The following is a 20,621-nucleotide window of genomic DNA, read 5'->3' as shown; positions in this document are numbered from 1 at the left end:
CAGCCCTGTGGCCAAATGGTTAAGTTTGCATGCTCCGCTTCGCAGCAGCCCAGGGTTTTGCTGGTTTGGATCCTGGGCGCCAACATGGCACCGCTCATCAAGCCATGCTGAGGTGGCATCCCACATGCCAAAACCAGAAGGACCCACAACTAAAAATATGCAACTGAGTACTGGGGGGCTTTGGGGAGAAAAAGGAAAAATTTAAAAATCTAAAAAAAAAGAACTTTCTGTCCCTTGCCCCAGTTTGGACTAGCTGTTCTCTAGGCCTATGGCACAGTTATGATAGTGAGATTTCTCTTCACTTCTTTCCTGTATGAAATCCTCTGTTTCCTGAATCCTAAGAATCTTGTTTCTTGGTTTACTCTGTTGCTTTAGGGCAGCACATCTTCCAATAACTTCCTGAGAAAAGTGCATGGCAGATAGATATTTTTGAGAGCTAACAAGTCTGAAAATGACTTACTTGAATGACAATTTAGAATTCTAGATATAGAAAAAATCACTTCCCTTCACAAATTTGAAGGCCTCATTCCACTGTCTTCTAACTCCTTGTGAGGCTGTTGAGAAGTCTGATGTGAGTCTGATTCCCATTTCTTTGTATGTATCTTGTTTTGTTTTTTTTTCACTCTGAAAGCCTTTTGGATCTTCTCTTTATCTTTGGTTTTCTAAAATTCACAAAATATACTTTGGTATTGGTCTTTTTTTCAATCATCAGGTCCTTTCAAACTGGAAACAAGCATCCTCCAGTTCTGGGAAGTTTTCTTCTATTATTTTGTTTGTTTCTTTTCTTCTGTTTTCTATTATTAATTAGATATTGGACCTGAAACTCTTAATTTTCTTAACTTCTATTCCTATTTTTCACTACTATGCCCTTTTGTCATTCAGTTCTGCGTTAAAGGGATATTTTAATTTTATCTTTCAATTCTTTTATTAATTTTTCTATTTATGCTGTCATATTTTTAATTCCCAAGAGTTCCTTTCCTTTTTCCTGATTATTCTTTTTGTAAAAATACCATCCTATTCTTGTTTCAAGGATGTAACAGCTCCTCTTATTTCTCTGTGAAGATCAACTCTTTGGATTTAGTTTTGTTTATTGCATTGTCCCTGATTCTTTTTTTTTTTTTCTCTGTTTGTTTTAGCTTCAGACTCATAGATCTCAGATTTAGAGATGGAGAATTTCCTTAAAAGTATCATGATCTCTGGCCCTCTGGTTATATTTTTGTATATATATATATATACATTTTTTTTTTGAGGAAGATTAGCCCTGAGCTAACATCCGCTGCCAATCCTCCTCTTTTTTCTGAGGAAGACTGGCCCTGAGCTAACATTCATGCTCCTCTTCCTCTGTTTTATGTGTGACGCCTGCCACAGCATGGCTTCACAAGCAGTGTGTAGGTCCACACCTGCGATCTGAACCAGCGGACCCTGGGCTGCCAAAGCGGAAGAACATGTGAACTTAACTGCTGTGCCACCAGACCAGCCCCTCTGGTTATATTTAAATGTGAATCTCTGAAAAATTGATTGGAAGCTCGGTGTGCATCAGCAAGCTTAACTTGGGCTTCACTTCAAGGAGCTTGGTTGGTATATCTATCTTTTCAAAGGGAACTACCAAATATCAGTATCTGTAGGCTTTGCTCTGAGGGAATAATATATTTTTTCAGAGAAGAGTCCTCTAAACAAGTTACATAGAGACATAAGCCTAGCTGCTGGAGGGGTAAAGGAGTTTGGGAATATCTCACCATTCCAGATACAGACCCTCCTTAATCTCCTTATTTTCAGTCTAACCACCTCACTTCTACTGTTATTGTGCTTCTTCAAGTCCAGAAATTCTCTGGTTTGGTGTTTCCAGAAAATAATTATCCTATCTCCTTTGTTCTTTATACAAATGCCTCTGATTTTCATGTTTTATCCTACATCCTACCCCCAGGCTAATCTTTCCATAAGTCTACTTTTAATATGGCATTCCTCTGATATGAAAGTGTTTATAAAAGTTACAAAGTATCACTACCTTAGTGAAACATTCAAAGTCCCTGAGAATGAAGCTCCAAGTTGCCTTTCAAACTTATCACTTTGTTTTTCAACATGAACTATTTGTTCCAAATGGGCCCACCTCCTCATTACCATGTAGACACCCCACTGAATTCTCACTTGAATACCTCAGTTAATCTAATTCCGTTTTTTTGGAATGCCTCTCCTTTCAGCTTAACCAAATTCTACATGTCCTTTTAGGTCTAAGTAAAGTTATAACTTCTCTACAAAATTCTTCTTAACTACTTTAGATTACATTGATCTCCATGCTTTCTCTAAACTCTATCTTTTTACTCAGTGTCATACAATTTAGCATTCATTAGTGTCCTAGTGATTTCATGTGTCTATTTTCCTAGACTAGGTTTTGCTGGGGACTCAGCCCACATATTATACTTCTTCCATGCCTCCCACAATGGTGGCAGTCAATAAATACTGTGTGATAGGTTTTGTATAAATAATATGCTATTACTAATACTTCTAACTTAAAACTATGGTTTGTCGATATTTTATGAGGAAATCAAATTGATTTTCACATAATTTGAAGACAGAAAAGATCAGGTAATTATGCTATCTGTTCTACAATTGAGGAAGTTGTGATAAAATTAGTTCCATAAGATCACAATTTATCCGTGATAGACTTGGAAAATAATTTCTGTTTTTATAGAGCCTGTCAAGTGATTCATCACAAGAACTTAAAAAGGAAACTACTCTCTCTTGGAACAGTAAAATTATACCTGGAAATGTAGAATTGTTATAGAAAGAAACAGAGTACAGCTGACTACTATTTCATATACTTTTATAGTTAAATGTACATATATGATTCAAATAATTTAATCTAAAATCAACATATGTGAAGGTACACCTATCTTAATGATAATATTGCTTTTAACTAATTATGCAATAATCTGAAAATGTGAATGTGACTTAAGGCACAATAATTTAAGGAATTAAAAAATTCCACCACAGAAGTGTACAATTTAGTAGTGTCTTAAGGCTGAAACTATTATCCCCCAAGAACAGTTGGTAAAATGCCTTAAGAAATTCAAAGAAGGAAATTATTAAATATCTTCTCATAATGAAATGATTTTAGGAGACCAAAAAAAAAGAGAAATATATTTGATAGCTAGTAAAACTGAAACTTTAAATTACATTTCACACTTCTAATGCATTTCAAACTAGGAATAGGCATAGTCTGAAAAACCAACTTCAAAAGACAATGTTCATCCAGGAGATATGCGTAGGTAAGTCTTGATTTGTAAACTGTTCTGAATTTACAAGTTGAAGGAATTATTTTGGGTAAAAATGGTAAAATTTACAGGTCATTGGATCAACAACATGAACTAAGCTTTGGTAATGATACCTATAAAACCTCAGAGGTTTTCAGTTCAACAGAGGGAAAAATCGAAGCTCAGACTGCATCCTTTGAAATCTTTCATGTATTTGTAGTTGCCTAGCTAATTTCTAAACAATTGGACCTTTTGAAGAAATAAGGATCCTTTAAAAAGAAGACAAACAAGGGGCCAGCCCTGGTGGCCTAGTGGTTATGTTCAGCATGCTCCACTTTGGCAGCCCAGGTTTGGTTCCCAGGTGCAGACCTACACCGCTCTGTTAGTGGCCATGCTGTGCTGGTGGCCCATATTCTAAAAAATAGAGGAAGACTGGCACAGATATTAGCTCAGGGCAAATCTTCCTCAGCAAAAAAAAAAAGAAAGAAAGAAAAAAGGAAAAAGAAGACAAACCAGATAAATTCCATAAATCCTAAATTTGCCATTTGGCCTGGGTCGGGTGAGCAGGTAAAAGATTTACATTAGCTGAGGAGTGGCCACAGTCAAAGACTGAGATTTCAACTATGTCAGCACCAAGATCTGAGAAACTTTTTTCACTCCTTTTCCAAGAGTTAGAGAATAGTATGTTGTGGTCAACTGCTGCCATTTTAGGGCTAAATATATGAGGAAATTTACTAATCGAAATTTAAGTACATGTTATTTTTGGAGCCACCACACTGGATGGATGAACAAATGGGGACCCTAGTGGAGCTTGTGGAAGTGGCTTATTTATTTTGCAACAAACAAAGGGTTAAAGAGATCTTTCTAAGAATTTAGCCTGAACATCAACTTTTTAATTTACTGCAATATTAGAGATATTTAGGATTCATACACATACACACGTACTTTTAGAAGACCCAGCAAACAGTCCTGTCTAGAAACTGAGGAAGTACATGGATAATGTTAGGAAGTCTCTCAAAGCTCCTAAAAATGTTGGACCTGTGGGCAAGGTGGAGGTCAAGTTATCTTGTTAAAATATATCACATCAAGGATGTGCTGGTAACAAAAGGTCTATTTTAGGAATATCTTATCAATCACATAAATAAAGCACAAAATACGACTGAACACAAAGAAAGATAAGTTCCACTGGAAGATGTTAAAAGTTTACTCATTGGTACAACAGCCTGAGAAACCAGTATTGTCAGGTTGCTGTGAAATACAAAAGTAATTTTGCATATATTCTATCATGAAAATTCCTTTTCTGAGTTGACTTAATTCAATAGTGAGGGACATTCCTCTCCATATTCTACCCCACATACATACACACAAACTTGCTTAATAAAATGCAATAAAGTCTACCTTAAACAGATTGCCTATTGGGATGCTCCACTGCATATTTTAAGATGCCTGACATGTTCCAACTTACCCTGTGTGATGGTAAGGGTGGAGGCCGTGAGACACTCCCTTTACTAGGTGTGTAAGGCTAGGTGGTAGGTTTGCCCTCCAGTCAAATAATTTTGAGCCTGCTTTTAAGGTGAGTAATGGCATTGAGAAGTACAATTTGAGTTATACTAAGTTTAAAACTTTCTGGAGCATATTTTGTATTCAGGTTTTAAAGTCTGATTAAAACTTTTATGAAAATAAATTATGAATTTTTAAATAATCCCATACTTTTGAATAGTATCCTAAGTCGAAGTTAAGAAGTATTATGGTTCTAAAAATATTAATTTAGCCTTGTAAACAGTCTCTGGAAAGTAATAATCTATGCCAGTTGAGGAGGTAACTAAATGGTACCTTCATAAGTAAATGTAGACTAGTTTAAACAAAATAATGAGGAAAAACTAGAATCCACTAAAATGATAGTTTATATTTAAATAGTAGATTAAAATATGTTTGCAATTACTACGGATTTGATGTTGTAGATTTATGGATAGAGCCACGGGTCTAAATTTCAAACAAGAATAGTTAGATCCAAAATAAATCACATTGTTAACAAGTAAGAATTTACATTGATACAGGATACTTAATTCCATAAAACAGTTATAATTATTAGTGGTACTGATGTAACTTAAATTATATGTATGAATAGAATATGACTAAATTTTTTATCACAAGCAAATAAAATTTTTCTAGGCAAATAGCATTTTTTAAGCCTATGAAAAAAGCTGAGGCATTTGTGCATTATTTTGTGATCAGTGGACACTAATTATTATATCCTATTGTGTTCTGAATCTAGACCCATTCAACATCTAGCTCACCTTGTCTCGACTCTAATAGTGTTGTCCAATAGAACTTTCTGTGATGGAAATGTTCTGTATCTATCTTGTCCCTATGACAACATGTGGCTATGGAGCACTTGAAATGTGGGTAGTGCAACTGAGGAACTGAATTTTTAATTTTGTTTAATTTTAATTAGTTTAGTTTATATTTAAATAGCCACAAGTGCCTAGTGGCTACCACATTAAACAGTGCAGCTTAGAGGGTTCAAAAAGTGACAGCAAACGTCTTATTATGTTAGGTCTAACTCTAGTCTGCTTGTTGATTTGCTGTTGAATAAGGATAGTATTCATAGATGCTTACTAGAGTGGTATGCTAAAAAACTTCTGTCCTATGGTTTTATCTTCATTCAAAAATATGATTAAATCTATGCCAGTAAATATCTAATACAACATTCGGACAAATCCAAACAATACCATCTGAAAAGATTTTTATTAGTGTTTATAGTATGTCAGTACAACTATACTGATTAATGAGGTACCTGGTGGCCTGTGTCAATCTGTCCAATGTTAGTTCTAGAATGACTAGAATTCAAACTATGAAATATCCACTCTTAAAAAGTTTCTGTTCATTACCTATCATAACACAAGAATACCAATTACTGCATAGCTTTCAGCTCCATTGGTTAAACATCGCAAAAGCATGTCAAACCATTTTACCTGACAGACATATTTGTTATTCCATTTGCTCAGCACACACTGACTGTTTTGCATCAGCTCCTGAAGGAAACAGAAAAAGAGAGAGTGCAGTTGGCTATATACATTGTCGTTATCAGTTAAAGTGCTTCTGATTTGCAAGCACAAAAAAAAAAACATCAGCGTGCCACACAAAGATGCAGCTGTTTTAGAACTCCTCACTGGACAAAAGCAAAGCTATCATCACCATGAGAGTTGATCCTTTATGAAAATTAAAGCTGCTGAAAGATGTTTTAAAACAGATTTGTTTGTTGCCATTTTTTAAACTTTTGGAAAGATACCTCCAACTCCTTGAGTGAGTCTCGAAGTTTTTCTGGGCGTCTGTTTTTAAGAGTCCATGGATAATCTCGTGCTGGCAAATAAAACACGTACTCTAGTTAGTCAAACACGATTTAAAAAGGAAACTGCTTAGCAGTGTGTCTTGGGAAGATTAAAATAAAACACCTCCTTAATTGAGAGGAAGTGGGCTTCATTTCCATCATCAAATGACAGCCTTTTGAAAGGCTTTGTCATAGGAACAGGATTTTTGCCATAAAACAATCTCCGTGATCATAATTTTATGATGACAACCAACAAGACTTAGAGAATCCCTGAGAAAGTTTCCTAGGCCTGTGCATCTAGTACTTAACCATAGATGACCCACTCTTTACCATAGATTTAACTTTTTCATGTAAATAAGTAAACATTCGACCCAAAAGAAATTCCAAGCTCTGCAAGTAGCCTTTTCAGATTTAAAAATTCCTATGAGTAAATGAATATAGTGAGGAAAGAGATAAAATACAAAAAGTGGTACACTGAAAATGAATTTAAAATTAAGCATCAAAGCACCACATATTAAAACTAAAAGAAAATTGAAGGAAATCCAACTTTTAACCAATTAGGCACTAACAGTGCTCTTTTTTATTTAAAGTGATCTTCTTTAAAATCTACACAACAATTCAATAATGATAAGTCTTTGTTTTGTTTTAAATACATTTAATTAAAAGATAAAATTGTTTAGGAGAGTCATAATGTTAGCCTAGACAAACTAAAAATAGTTCTGTTTAAAAGAATTAACAAAATGCTAAATTCATAAAAAGATATTTATTTTATCATAAAAGTGAATTCATCTTTAAATTCTTCTAAATAATAATTATAAATAAGAGTTGTATATTTGTGTGTGTGTGCGCTTTGTGTATGTATACATTTAATATACAGACATTTAAATTTTATAGAATTGCTATATATATTTCAGCAAATTAATTTCATCTTATAAACATAATTTATGATTGCAGAGCATATGTGTATATTTTAAAATCTACATTGCAGCTACTAATACAGTATTTTTAAAGATTAAATGTCAGCTTGACCATTTAAAATAAGAGTAGGAATTTCAGCTCTACCTATATTCAAGATAAAACAAATTATATTTAATTTTAAGTCATCAAAACCATATTACATTGCAGCCATATTACATATATGACATTTATACATTTGAGAACAGAAAAGACTACAGAGAATAAAATGTTAATACTGATTACAAATCTTATTTTCTTAAAATGGACAAAACATATTAATAATTTAGGCATTGCATGAATAATAAAATGCTATCAGAATTTAAACACAGTACACTTAAATATATTAAATAATATAAATATGGTTCATTAAGAAAGTTTATGTTTACATAAGCATACATCTTACCAAAACTGAATAGAGATTTTAATGGTCTAAATTAAAAATGCCTAACAAATATAATGCTTGTCATATGCTTAAGTACCTAAACAATGGGAATTTATAATTATAGGAAATTTGGAAGGAGTAACATTTGTGCAGAAAGCTTAGAATATTTTTTAAGACTGAATCTTCAGCAATATTTAAATTCCAGTTTTACAGTAATTCCAAAAAATTATAAAGTAAGCTTACATTCTGCCAGCTTCTGCTTTTCCTCTAAGTTACCATGGTCTGTCACTAATATTGTGGTAGAGGAGAGATGGAAAGAAGAAAAGAAAAGTGGAAATTATTTTTATTACCATATTTTGTATTTTTTATGCACATATATGTTATTACACACGTTAATGAGATTAATAAATTATGTTAAACTTTTAAAAAGGCAGTTGGAAAAAATGCCATCATTTGGATGTTTTCATCTCATAGAGGTATTTCTTAAATTTGCAGTGAAAAGGCTTCCATAGCACAACAGGTGAGCCAAGATCCTAAGCTTGCAATCTCATCAGATAGAGAAGGGAACTGCAACGGAGCCCAGAACAGAAGCTGCTTCAGTCTGTCATCAGAACCCTGAAGTCAGCCTATTAACCACTAAGCTAAGCACACAGGATGCCCACACAAGCCCCACTTCAACAGAGACCAAAACAGGAAGTAACTCTAGCTAGAAAGACCTTTTGGCCCATCATGAAACTTCTGGGATTAACAGGATTAATCAGATAAAGAAAATTGATCATTCACTCAGAAATGCCTATTTCAGATATCAGGTGAGGATCCGGGAGGCCAGCATCAGTGGGACCCATGCATTAACAATGCCCTCTACTGGGACACTGATAAATAAATGTGAATAAGCTGTCCAGTGATCAACCTGATCAGCAGTAAAATGAAAATTTTCATGTTCTTGTACAGCATTTTCTCAATATTGCTTTATTTTATACAGAATAGATATCGAGCTCAGCATTTTTCTAAAGAATTGAAGTGACTTTTCTTGAAATTCTGGAATTTATTTAAAGCTCATAAAACAGATTTTTTAATTGTCAGTATTTTATAGTCTAGAGTATTTGGTTTATAAAAATTAATTTAATAGAATAGATACTTTACCTGGTGGATCTTTCTTGTCATAATACTGATAGACCCCAATGTCTCTATCTATATAAAGGAAAAAATAACAGATTATAGTATGAAAAGCTCTAGAAAATAAGAAGCCCAACCATACTATATGGCAGGGAGTAGGGGTGGGGAGGTGGGGCAGGGAGGAGGACAGAAACAATTTCTTTACGTTACTAGAAATAAAATAGTTCAAAAGTATCTGGACATAGGTTCATTTATTCTAGGGATATGCAGGAACCGGCCAGTTTATCAGTCTAATTAGAAAAGATTTACAAAAAACTAGAATGGCATGAGGAAAGTAGTAGTAAAGAACTGAAATCAAGGATGACCAACTTTGCTCTTTCACACTTCCTCTGCTATTTTTCACAGGGCGCCACCAAAAGGAACTGCCACTAAGCAAAGCCAAATGAAATCAGTGGATGGAAGAAAATGCCCAAACTGTTAGATTCTGAGCTGTGGCTTTCTTTCCTCCGGCTTAGCTAGTATGGTGTTTAGGGGAAATGTGAAGGAAAGAAAGAGAATTAGAGGAAGGTATGGATAAATTATCTGAAGCTTGTTTCCAAACCAATTCAAATTCTGATGCTCTGCTGGAGCTATAAAAACAAAGCCAGGATTCCTACATGTTGAGAGTGATTTAACCAAGGAATCTGTTCTTGCAACTTAATTACAGGAGAACAAAATAATTGTGTCCATTTTCTCCCTATCTGTGAATAGGGAAATCTTTCTTTCTTTAAAGTACATTTGTTTCTTTCCATGCAAAATAATTCTAGCTACTAACAAAAGGATACAACTGTTTCTAAAGAAGTGGAAGCAGTACAGGCTGCCCCCTAGTGACTTACCACTCCAAACTTTGTCAAACTGAATGATGAAACTTTAAAAAAAAGTATTACAGCTGTAATTTTTTCAAACCTATTTTTTAAAAATAGTCAACTGTGTATTTATTGAAGCTCTATTTTATTCATTATGCCATTAATTTGGACATATAATTTTAAAGAATACAGTTTATTTCTATTGGTTAGGTTGAAAATATTTGATAAGGAGTGATTAAGAAAGGTTATGAGTAGGGCTCCTAGGGTACTGACATTTTATTTCTTGACTTGGGTGATGATTATACGGTGTGTTCACTTTTGGGTAGTTCAAAACATACCCTTATAATCTTTATACTTTTCAATACACATGTTATCCTTCAATAAAAAGGTTTTTCTTGAATCCAAGAACCATAGGCATTATGTACCCAGGCAATACTTTCTATTATAATATTCCATCATTCCATGCAACCAAATATTCACAACCCTAGAATAGAACTATGAAGATCATAAGGGGCTTAAATTCTGTGCACAAGTCTGACTTACTGCATCTGGCCCAGAGTGGGGCTGTCAAAACCCAATGAGGATGAGAAGGGCATCCAAATAAACAGACCTACCCCACATGGGTGTCAGACCCTAAACTGAATAAGGAAGGGGTCCACGCAGACAGTTGGCCTGAAGTGCTGTGTCAGAACCCTAGCAGGGTGAGAAGGACATTCACATGGAGCAATGACCTGGTGTGGGGTGTCAGAGGTTGAACAAGGTGAGGGGGACATCCACATATGGAGGCAGCCTAACATGGTGTGTTACAACCTACATGGGGTGAGAAAGGCATCCACACAGGGGAGGGAGTGACCACAGAGACAGGAGACTGATTGTATACAGGGTGATCGATTAAGTAAGTAAATAAATTAAAGATAGGAGAGCCCCAGCTTTCCCACTGTCTGAGAACACAAGTACAAATATAGAAAGGGAGAAAATTAGAATGAACCCTAGAATTGGAAGTACCACTGTGAACTCATGGTTTTCAACATACAGAGATAGATACAGAAATGAATGTGGATATATACATACATTCCCTAAGCTCTGCCCACTGAGAAGGCCTGGGAGCAATGATACTCCAGTAGCAATGGGTACACCTAAAGCAGACCTTGGGTTCTGGATACCATTCTCCTCTAAAAGGAGCCAAGGTCTTTAGAGAAGTGGCTGATTCCAGGGGTAGGGAAGGGAAAATATAATCAGAGCCTGGAGATCTTTTGAGCCAGAAAGAATGGAAATGCTCAAATACTGACGGGGACACATCACAAAGACACAGAAGCTAGCTTGAAAGGGGTCCCACTGGCCACATCAGGGATAATTTAAACACCAAAATTAATAATGATAGTAATGGATTAAAATCACTGAATAAAATAGGAAACCTGAGTCCAGAGGGACAAAATAAATAATAAATACATTTAAAGTTTAATGGGGAACAGGATATTTACATAATTTCAAGGTAGCTCCCCATAAAATACTAATTACTTCCAAAGAAGAAAGCAATTTTGCAACGGAGAAACCTAGCAGACACCACCTCAAGTGATAATGAACATCACCAGTAAAGGCACAAATGGAAACTGTGTACCAACTGATAGGATGCATTGAGAATACAGCATCACTTCTGTGATTTTCCCACCAAAAGTGCATACTCTGAACCTAATTGTGAGGAAACTTCAAAATATTCAAATGTAGGGACATCTGCAAAATAACTGGCATAAAACCTTCAAAAGTGTTAAGGTCACAAAAGTTTAAAAAAAAAAAACCTAAAATTAAAAGGATGAAGGATTTGTTCCAGAATGAAAGAGACCAAAGAGACGACGAATAGATGCAACATGGGTTCTGAACAAGATCTGTTTGCTAAAAAAGGACATTCATGGGACAATTGGTGAAACTCTGAGTATTAGATGGTAGTATTCTTATTGTTAATCTCCTTATTTTTATTGTTATACAGTAATAATGTGGGACAATATCCTTTCTATAGGAAATACATACTAACGTTTTTGAAGATGGAGGCATCGGGTCTGCAACTTACTCTCAAATCATTCAAGAAAAAAAAATTCTCAGGGTCGGCCCTGTTGCCAAGTGGTTAAGTTCATGCATTCTGATACAGCGGCCCAGTGTTTCGCTGGTTCGGATCCTGGGCACGGACATGGCACCGCTCATCAGGCCACGTTGAGGTGGTGTCCCATGTGCCACAACTAAAATATACAACTATATACTGGGGGGATTTGGGAGAAAAAGCAGAAAGAAAAAAAAAGAGGAAGATTGGCAACAGATGTTAGGTCAGGGTAAATCGTCCCCAGCAAAAGAAAAAAGAAAGCTAACAGCACATTTTCATTAAGATTTAAATTTTCAGACATGTATATAGACTAATCACTGTTGTATTTTTAGTGCAAGAAACAGAAACATAAAATGCAACACAGGGGCCGGCCCCGTGGCCAAGTGGTTAAGTTCACGTGCTCCGCTTTGGCGGCCCAGGGTTTCGCTGGTTCAGATCCTGGGCGCGGACATAGCAACGCTTGTCAGGCCACGTTGAGGTGGCATCCCACATGCTGCAACTAAGATATACAACTATGTACCAGGGGGATTTGGGGAAACAAAGCAGGAAAAACAGACAAACAAACAAAACAAAACAAAAAGATTGGCAACAGTTGTTAGCTCAGGTGCCAGCCAATCTTAAAAAAAAAAAAAGGATTGTGCTGGTTATTGGTCTGCGATTAAAAAAAAAATGTAACACAAATAAGGACCTTAATTGCTTCAAATCCCACTTTTTCCTTCTTTAAGAAAACTATATCTATCTGTAGGTGATTGAATGTATCTTCACACTTCTTTTTAAATAATATTTGCATTGACACTATTTTGAGTTTTCTAGAAAATATCACTAATTATGATATTACCAATTTGGGGCACACAAAGAAGTATTTTTGGTTACTTTTGGCTTTCAATCTTACTTTTTTAAATATCTAATTCAAACGTGCAGGGCTCTAAAATTCAGGTACTGCTAAAAGACTTTCAACATAAGCAACATTGCGACACTGTATATCTTCCAGCCCTCAGTAAGTGTCCCTGGAGATAACTAATCTCAATCCTTAGCTGTTTCTTGTATATACCTCCATATGTATAAATATGCTAGTCCTATTACTTCTTGATCTTCAGTTTTAGATCTATTGTCTCTCCACCACAGAAATTGAGAATTCAGTTATCTTTTACTGCAGTTTGCCCCTCCCCATCTCCAGACACTTCTTCACCATCCTCCCAACATAATTAGAGCACAATTTTTTCCTGTTTGTGTGTGAGGAAGATTGGCCCTGAGCTAACATCTGTTGCCAGTCCTCCTCTTTTTGCTTGAGGAAGATGGTCCCTGAGCTAACAGCCATGCCAACCTTCCTCTACTCTGTATATGGGATGCTGCCACAGAATGGCTTGATGAGCAGTGCAGAGGTCCACACTTGGGATCCGAACCTGCAAACCCTGGGCCGCCGAAGCAGAGTACACAAACTTAAGCACTACACCACTGGGCCAACCCCTAGAGCACAATTTTTGGTTAAGTCAGTGCACTTACAAAGTTATGAATATATAAGTATTATTCACAACCGAACCATGGGGGACACTGTGATTGCATTTTGGTACATGTCTCCTCGTGCACTAGTGTCAGGGATTTCATTAGGGTATAGACCTAAGAATCAAATTATTGGTCAATAGGTGACATACATCTTCAACTACCCTAGATAATAACAAATTGTTTCCTAAAGTGGTTGGTCCAATTTATACTTTGGCCAGCAATGAAATAAGCTCACTTTCTCTGTTTTTTCTATTTTTGGAGAGAATTTCTTTTACTCTTTTGATTTAAAATTTTTTTTCTGCTACATATTTTTAATTTCCAAAAGATTAGTATAATTTTCCAGTGTTTCCTGAAGCTTCTGTATTTTGCTTCTTGTTGTTCATATTTAAAAGTAAGCACTAGAAAGCTGATTAGAAGCAGCTCTGTGTACATGAATAGAGCTTGCCAGCTGGTGGGCTTCACTGATTAGCCAGGGACAAGGCTGTTTCACTGGAGGATTCCCTCAAACGTCAATGTAGATAGGTCTCTCTGGGGCCCTGCTGTTACTCAGAGAGAACTCCTTCAAGCTTCTTCTTTCTTGGAAAGTGTACAACTGGCTGCAACATTCTCAGAACCAAGTGGGATTAGGAGGACCTAACCCATCAGTTAGGCCTTCAATCCATCTGCTTTCAGTTCAGCACTTCTCTCCTGTCTTCTTCCACTGAGGCTGATGTCCAAGTTTAGACTCTCCCTAATTAAATATTTCCACAGTATGAGAGGTGTCTCAGTACTTATGCAGGCTTTCAAGTCCCTTTGTTATCACTCTCATGCCTCATCCCCATTTCTGCAATATCTGGATTCTCAAATTTCTTTATCTTTCTAGAGTTTTGAGACACAAATTGGCCGTCATTGGAATTCTCCTGTGTAGACATTTGATACTGATATTTTTAAGCTTTGCTAATTCCTGCATCCTCTCCATCTTCCAAAAATTGTCCAGCTGCAATTGTCTCCTCTCCTATTCTCCTAGTCCTGTGGGTTTACGTCCTCTTTAATTCATTTACTCTCATTTTAAAGAATTTGGGGAGGAAGAAAGTGTGTGTTAAATCCACCTTGTTTACCTGGAAGTTCTATCCTTACACATTTTAAGCAAGGTAAATTTAATGAAATTATAATGACATTCATCTGTAATTATATATTTGATACAAAGAAACAATACTTTGCAAGGTAAACTATTTTCTCAGTAATGAGGCTAAAGACATATAAATAAAACTGTCTCCTAAATACAAGAGTTGCTTTGGATAATCAAAAAGGAAAAGATTTTTTAAAAGATGTTTCCTAATGATATGCTTTGTCCCATAATAGTAATAAGCATTGTTAAAACACACTTACATTACTCCCCTCCTCCAAAAATGTGAAATGCAAAGAACATGAATATAATTGCACATCTTAGCTGTATATTTGAAATATCATTTTAATATCAAACAGAAATGCCTTTACCATTCCTGACATACATCTATGCTGTTGCATGCAGCTGTAATTCATTTTCTAGCCTGCAAATATTTATAAATATAAATCAGTTATTATAAACAATCCCAGGGAAAAACTGAACATGGATGTATCTTAAGAGGAAACAAATATTATGCCAAAAAAAATTAAAGTTCACAACAGAAACTCTAACTCAAGGTGAAAAAAGTAAGTTAATTGGAGTAGCTAAAAGGAATTATTTTTCATTAGTCAATTTTTCATTAAGTATAAAGAAAATAATGCAACTCCAGCTGGAGAATCTAGGCTCTAACCTTTGCTAGTACTTATTTATAATGTTGTAACTTATATTTTAAAAGTATTGAAATTAATACAGAGCTCATTTACCCCCAATGTGTAAGGTATTCTTCAAAGACCACAGGTGCAGTTCAGTCAAGCAGAAAGACATCTGATGGCAGAAAAAATTCTCTGTCCTGTTTAAAAAATAATTAAAAAGAAGTGCCAATTAATTATCCTCTATTGTCAATAAAACCAAGATCCCTTAGAAATAATAGAAATAATCATTTGCCACTACTGAGATTTGAGATATGGTTCATTAGAATAAACACACTTTAATGTAGCCTTGGTTAACCATCCAGAAGTAAACTCTAGAAAAAAGGAAAAATATACTTCTTTTCCTAGATTTAGTATGTCATCACATTGAGAAATGTGGTAAGAAGAATATATATATTTGGGTTTTCAATAACATATGTTTAGTTTTTAAGGCTCTGAGTATATTTAGAATTATTTAGTAGTTAAGCATTTTAAAAAATATTTTTAAGGAAAGGAAACATCTGTTAGGTAATTATTAAGTACAAACACATTTTGTGGTGTATTTTTACTATACTAAGCAAATATCTACAATCTCCCACATACAAACAGGCTAATTAAAGTAAAATTTGCAAGGTAAATGGTATATAATTACTATTATAAGAAGCCCATTTACTTAGAAGTAAACTGTGTGAAACCACATTAGCATTCACATTAGTTTGTTAATCTGCATGCTATGACAGATCCAGATATTCTACTCTTAACTGCATTTAAAAAAAAAAAAAACAAGATAACAAAGATGTACATCCTGTATTTCCTCTAAGTTTTAATAGCAGCGGCTAGAGATGAATATTACTGATATTATTTTTATCAAGTAGAACCTCATCAATTTGAACTGATTGGGAGAAGACCAATCTGAATCAGAAAAAAAGTCAACATTTTACAAATATTGACACGAATTCATATAACTTTCAAATGTTTGCTTGGAAATATATAAAGTACTATATGTATACTTTACTATATATTAGAAATATATACAGTAAACTATCCACATTTTCTTTATAGAGATCATAAAAGAATTGTTCTTTCCAATAAACTTCTGAACAACAAAAGAAGTTTGAAAGATATTTTAAGACATATTTTAGATGGAGGAAAAAGCCCTCAGTTTCTTTAACATCAGGAGTGACTAAAAATATTTCCCTTAATATTCACATAGGTGATAATCCAAAATATTTTTAGACTTAGTACAAACTTCTTTGGTCCTTCCTTCACTTTTACATTTGACCTCAATGCACTTACAATCAAGAAACAGATGCATGTTCAACTAACAAGACACAGTGTGATAATTATTGAAATGGCAATGTGGCAGCATAAAAGAAGGGCCCACGCCTACCTCAAACAGCGAGGCTCTGAGAAAGCTACAGAGAAGTTGTGAAATGTTAGCAGGACCTCAAAGAAGCAGAGGATTTCACTAGTTGAATGATAATGATTAAAATAATAATGGTGATAACAGCAGATAATGCTACGTACTACATTGTGACAAGCATTGTTCTAAACATTTTATATGCATTAATTCATTTAATCCTCATAGCTACTCTTCGAAGTAACATTACTCCTATAATGAGGAAACTGAGGCACAGAGAGATCAGACAGTTAGCAGGTAATAGAGGCAGGTTTTGAATCTAAGCCGACTGGCTCCAGAGTCTGTACTCGCAACACTAGCACTCTACTGTACAGGGCTATACAGAGGTGTCAGAGAGAGACTATGCAGTAGTTTGAGTAAAAGGATGGCATGTCCCAGGGATGGAGGTAGATCACAATGTGTGGTGGAAAGTGACAGAAAAATAAGTTGAAAAGGGGAGCAGGAAAACAGGCTATAATAGTAAATTCTGGATTAATCTCAATTCACTCTCTTCCTTGTACTAAAGTGCCTTACAAGGTAGGAGACGAAACAAAGGATACTTCAATTCCCAGATCTGCCCTGCTCTAACCAGAAGCTGGCTGCCACTGTATACTGTCTGGGGTAGAAGAGCTAGTGGACTACACTACTACTGAAAGAGGCCACAGCTCCTTACTGGAAGGCAGCAGAGAAAAAGGGATATTAAGCTAATTACAAATTTTTCAGTTCAATTGAGTATTATTATAGAGTTGTCAGCTTGGGAGTGACTCTAGTGAGGCTGCCATTACTCAAAATATTTGCAAAGCCATGTTCTTTGGAATTTGCTTTCAGATAGTTTTATGAGGCTTACTTCTGAATTATTACTTTACAGTTATACTTTATTTAAAACGAAAATACTTACTGCATTAGAATATGTAAACTGCACCCTTCTCATTTGGATGGGTGAGGTCTGGAATGTTTGTTTAAAATATCAGTTAAATTAAATAAACATTTATTTTGCATTTATTGAGCTTAATGTGTGGATTCTAGACTCTAACCGCCTGGTTTCTTATCCTAACTTCTCGGCTTGCTGGCTAACTTGGACAAATTACTTAACTTCTCTTAAGGTCCCCCAGCTAAAAAATGGGTATAATAAAGTACCTACCTCAGGACTGTTTTGAGGGTGCCTTTATTCAATTACCTTATTGTTGCCATTGTTGTTGCTGCTGCTACTATACTCAATATGTCTAGCACCATGCAAATTTATAAGAAAAAACAGAAGTATTAAATATGATCTCAACTTATATAGTAATTTCACAAGGTGAAATGAATAAGTACTAAGTACAATAGGGGTTTTATGAAGGAAAAACATTTGTATGTGGAGAAGTTACTATACAAGAGGAAGTATTTGAATTAGGACATGCAAATGGATTAATATTTCACTGGGAATAGGCAAGAAAAGATCTGATGAAACAGGTGCATACTTCCTCTGATATTGAGAGTCAAAAGTAACAACTTCTTGACTATACTAGAAAATAAAAACTCACATTCCTCAATTTGGTGTTTATTCAAATACCAATAATTAAAATTTATGACAATTTGGGCAAAGACAAGGCTGAAGTTTAGCTGTTAGTAGCTGCATAAAAATGTTTTATCATGCAAATTAAATAGATAGCATTTTATAGCTGAAACCAAAAGAACCCCACTTTACTTACATATCAAAAGAAGACTGCACTTCAAATTCTATTTTTCAGTTTAAGTCAATTCACTAATGAAGAATTTGTCAAAACTTTCCCCTGATGTCAGAAATGGAGAGTATAGTTTTCTTTGTAACCCACATTGGCTATTTCTAAGAAATCGGAATGCTTTTAATGTGAAAACCAATAGGTTTACTGCCCATATCTTTACTAAGTTTGAAAGTCCTAAAACTACTCAGAAATTATGGAGTTTGGGGGAAAATAAGCAAAATGAGGTCTGTGGAGAGCTTCAAATGTCAAGTGCAAAGCCTCTGATCCTTTGCATTTGGACATAAGGGGAAATCGTGAGAATGGTACAGTGTAGTCTATGACCTAGACTCGTCGTTCAGCTCAGCACCCAAGGATTAATGTCTGTTCCAATGTGGGGTGAAAGGACTAAGAAAAATGTACAAGCTATTGCTCAAAATGCTCTGATATACAAACAATACTGTTCTAGTTTCCCACTAAAAGGTACAGGACAAAAGGTAGAGAGAGAGATTCTACTTTATAAAGGATCCCTTTGTGGCCCCACAGGGAACATTTGGTATAAGGGTAGTGAAGTAGCCATAGGTGGTGGTGCCCAGCAGAAAGTAAGCAGGACTGGTAGCCCTTTGGATTAATGTATGCACTGAGAGGGGTGGTATTAAGACAAAAGGAGGCAAAAGGAGACATGGTGGCCAACGAGTAATCTATGCCACCTGGAGAAATGGCAGCAATAATCAGTTGATGGAGAAGGCCAAGCAAGTAGAAGTTGAGGCAAGTGAGAAGAAAATGGCCAATGTTTGTTAGTAAATGATCAGACTTGTTTATGAACACGTGACAATTCCTGTGGACTCCCTAAAATATGCGTAATTGAGGAGGAGGCTCTGCAGGGGTCATGCATTAGCAGGGGGGCAAAACACAGCCAAATGTAGGTTATTCATCCTTCTTTTCCTCTGAACTTCAAATATCTGCTAGTGAGACCATATAAAACTAAACAGAATTAATGGAGTAAATAAAACAAACTTTTAAAAATCTATAATAATAACTAGGTGGGCATGGTGGGAGGGGACCAAAGCAATATCCTCTTTAGTCCTTAAGATGTCTTGCCATCTTTCCACTGTGTAGGTTTTTGCAAGATGCAGACCTTTAAACATCTTGCACCTTACTCAAGAATGCCACTAGTCAAAAAGAATGCTGGTAATTTCCTCGTTTGAAAAATCTGCCTGGAGGAAGTAGTCAAGACTGGGCTTGTTTTATTCAAATATTGTATTAGTGCATAAATAGTTGTTTTGAAGGAGAGAAGAAAAAAATTCTAGAAAAATGCTGCATTCTGCATTTTGGGAGTGGGGTGTGGGCAGGGATTAAAAAGGCAGTGAAATAGGGAGTGCCTAACAAAGTAAACTGAGAAATGCTGCCCCACTCAGTGCCCTTGTGCATCTCTCTGGGGATAAAACCCAATGCACACGACCTAGAACTATAGCAAAAGTAGCTATATAGGGGGAAAATGAATGAATAAAAAATATAGCAAAGAATTATCCAAATGAAAAGAATAGAAGGAAAAACCTAAACAACAAAATTGCCCATAATTTAATTTTCATTTATTTTAAAAAATCCTAACTTTTACAAGTTTCTGTTTAATTTTATAAGGTAGTTGACTACAGTCTCAGATGTCTCAGAAGGCCATTCTGAATCCAAACTTCCAGTCTCCATGAGAGAATAAGAAGCACAATTTAAATTGACGTTGACCTAAAACTAGATGGTTGTTCTCTTATAGGAGAGGAATTTATGATAGCTGAAATTTTGAGGACAGAGAGATGAAAGGACCCTAGAGAAGCTTCTTACTTTCTATTTACATCCTCAAAAAGTTTAAAGTCTTTTCTCCAAAATAGGTTACATTATAATAAATTAATATTTAGTTGCCTTAAAAATAAATGTTACCATACAGGCTAAATTTTAAGAAAGTAACTTGCGAAATAGAAACATCCGAACTAAGATGCTGTGACTTCTTATACTTGTATAATCTTTTTTTGAAAACTAAAAACTACGTTTTAGAGGTAAAGGTTACTTGCCACTAAATAATTCTGCAAAATACTTGTCTTCCCTGGTTTATGAAGTCAGCAATTTTGACTGCCTTCAGAAAGGACAGGAAGTTTGAGGGCAAAAAAACCCTAATGTAAAACATGATGCAAAAGAATTAACAAAGAGAAGACATTGCCGTAGTTTAAAAAAGAAAAATGATATGGCGCCAACAAGACATTTAAAATGAATGTGTATTAGC

The 20,621-nt window shown here is 35.3% G+C and overlaps 1 protein-coding gene across 7 annotated transcripts in view; it reads right to left on the bottom strand.

The window, feature by feature from the left end:
• The window catches only part of WDPCP (WD repeat containing planar cell polarity effector), a 385,152-nt gene that overhangs the window by 282,412 nt on the left and 82,119 nt on the right, over positions 1 to 20,621 (bottom strand). For all 7 annotated transcript variants that reach the window (XR_011526047.1, XR_011526048.1, XM_070572535.1 and 4 more), the window contains 5 exons: positions 15,326 to 15,411; positions 9,065 to 9,112; positions 8,165 to 8,209; positions 6,544 to 6,614; positions 6,227 to 6,286 (listed from right to left, as the gene is read on the bottom strand). Coding sequence is in view for 5 of the 7 variants with exons in the window: in XM_070572535.1 (XP_070428636.1) it covers positions 6,227 to 6,286; positions 6,544 to 6,614; positions 8,165 to 8,209; positions 9,065 to 9,112; positions 15,326 to 15,386 (285 nt within the window). In the remaining 2 variants the exon portion in view is untranslated. The remainder of the gene's footprint in view (positions 1 to 6,226; positions 6,287 to 6,543; positions 6,615 to 8,164; positions 8,210 to 9,064; positions 9,113 to 15,325; positions 15,412 to 20,621) is intronic.

Source organism: Equus przewalskii, chromosome 14 (genome assembly GCF_037783145.1).
Source record: "Equus przewalskii isolate Varuska chromosome 14, EquPr2, whole genome shotgun sequence".
In the NCBI taxonomy this organism is placed as follows: Eukaryota; Metazoa; Chordata; class Mammalia; order Perissodactyla; family Equidae; genus Equus; species Equus przewalskii.
This window is presented reverse-complemented; position numbering and strand designations above follow the sequence as displayed.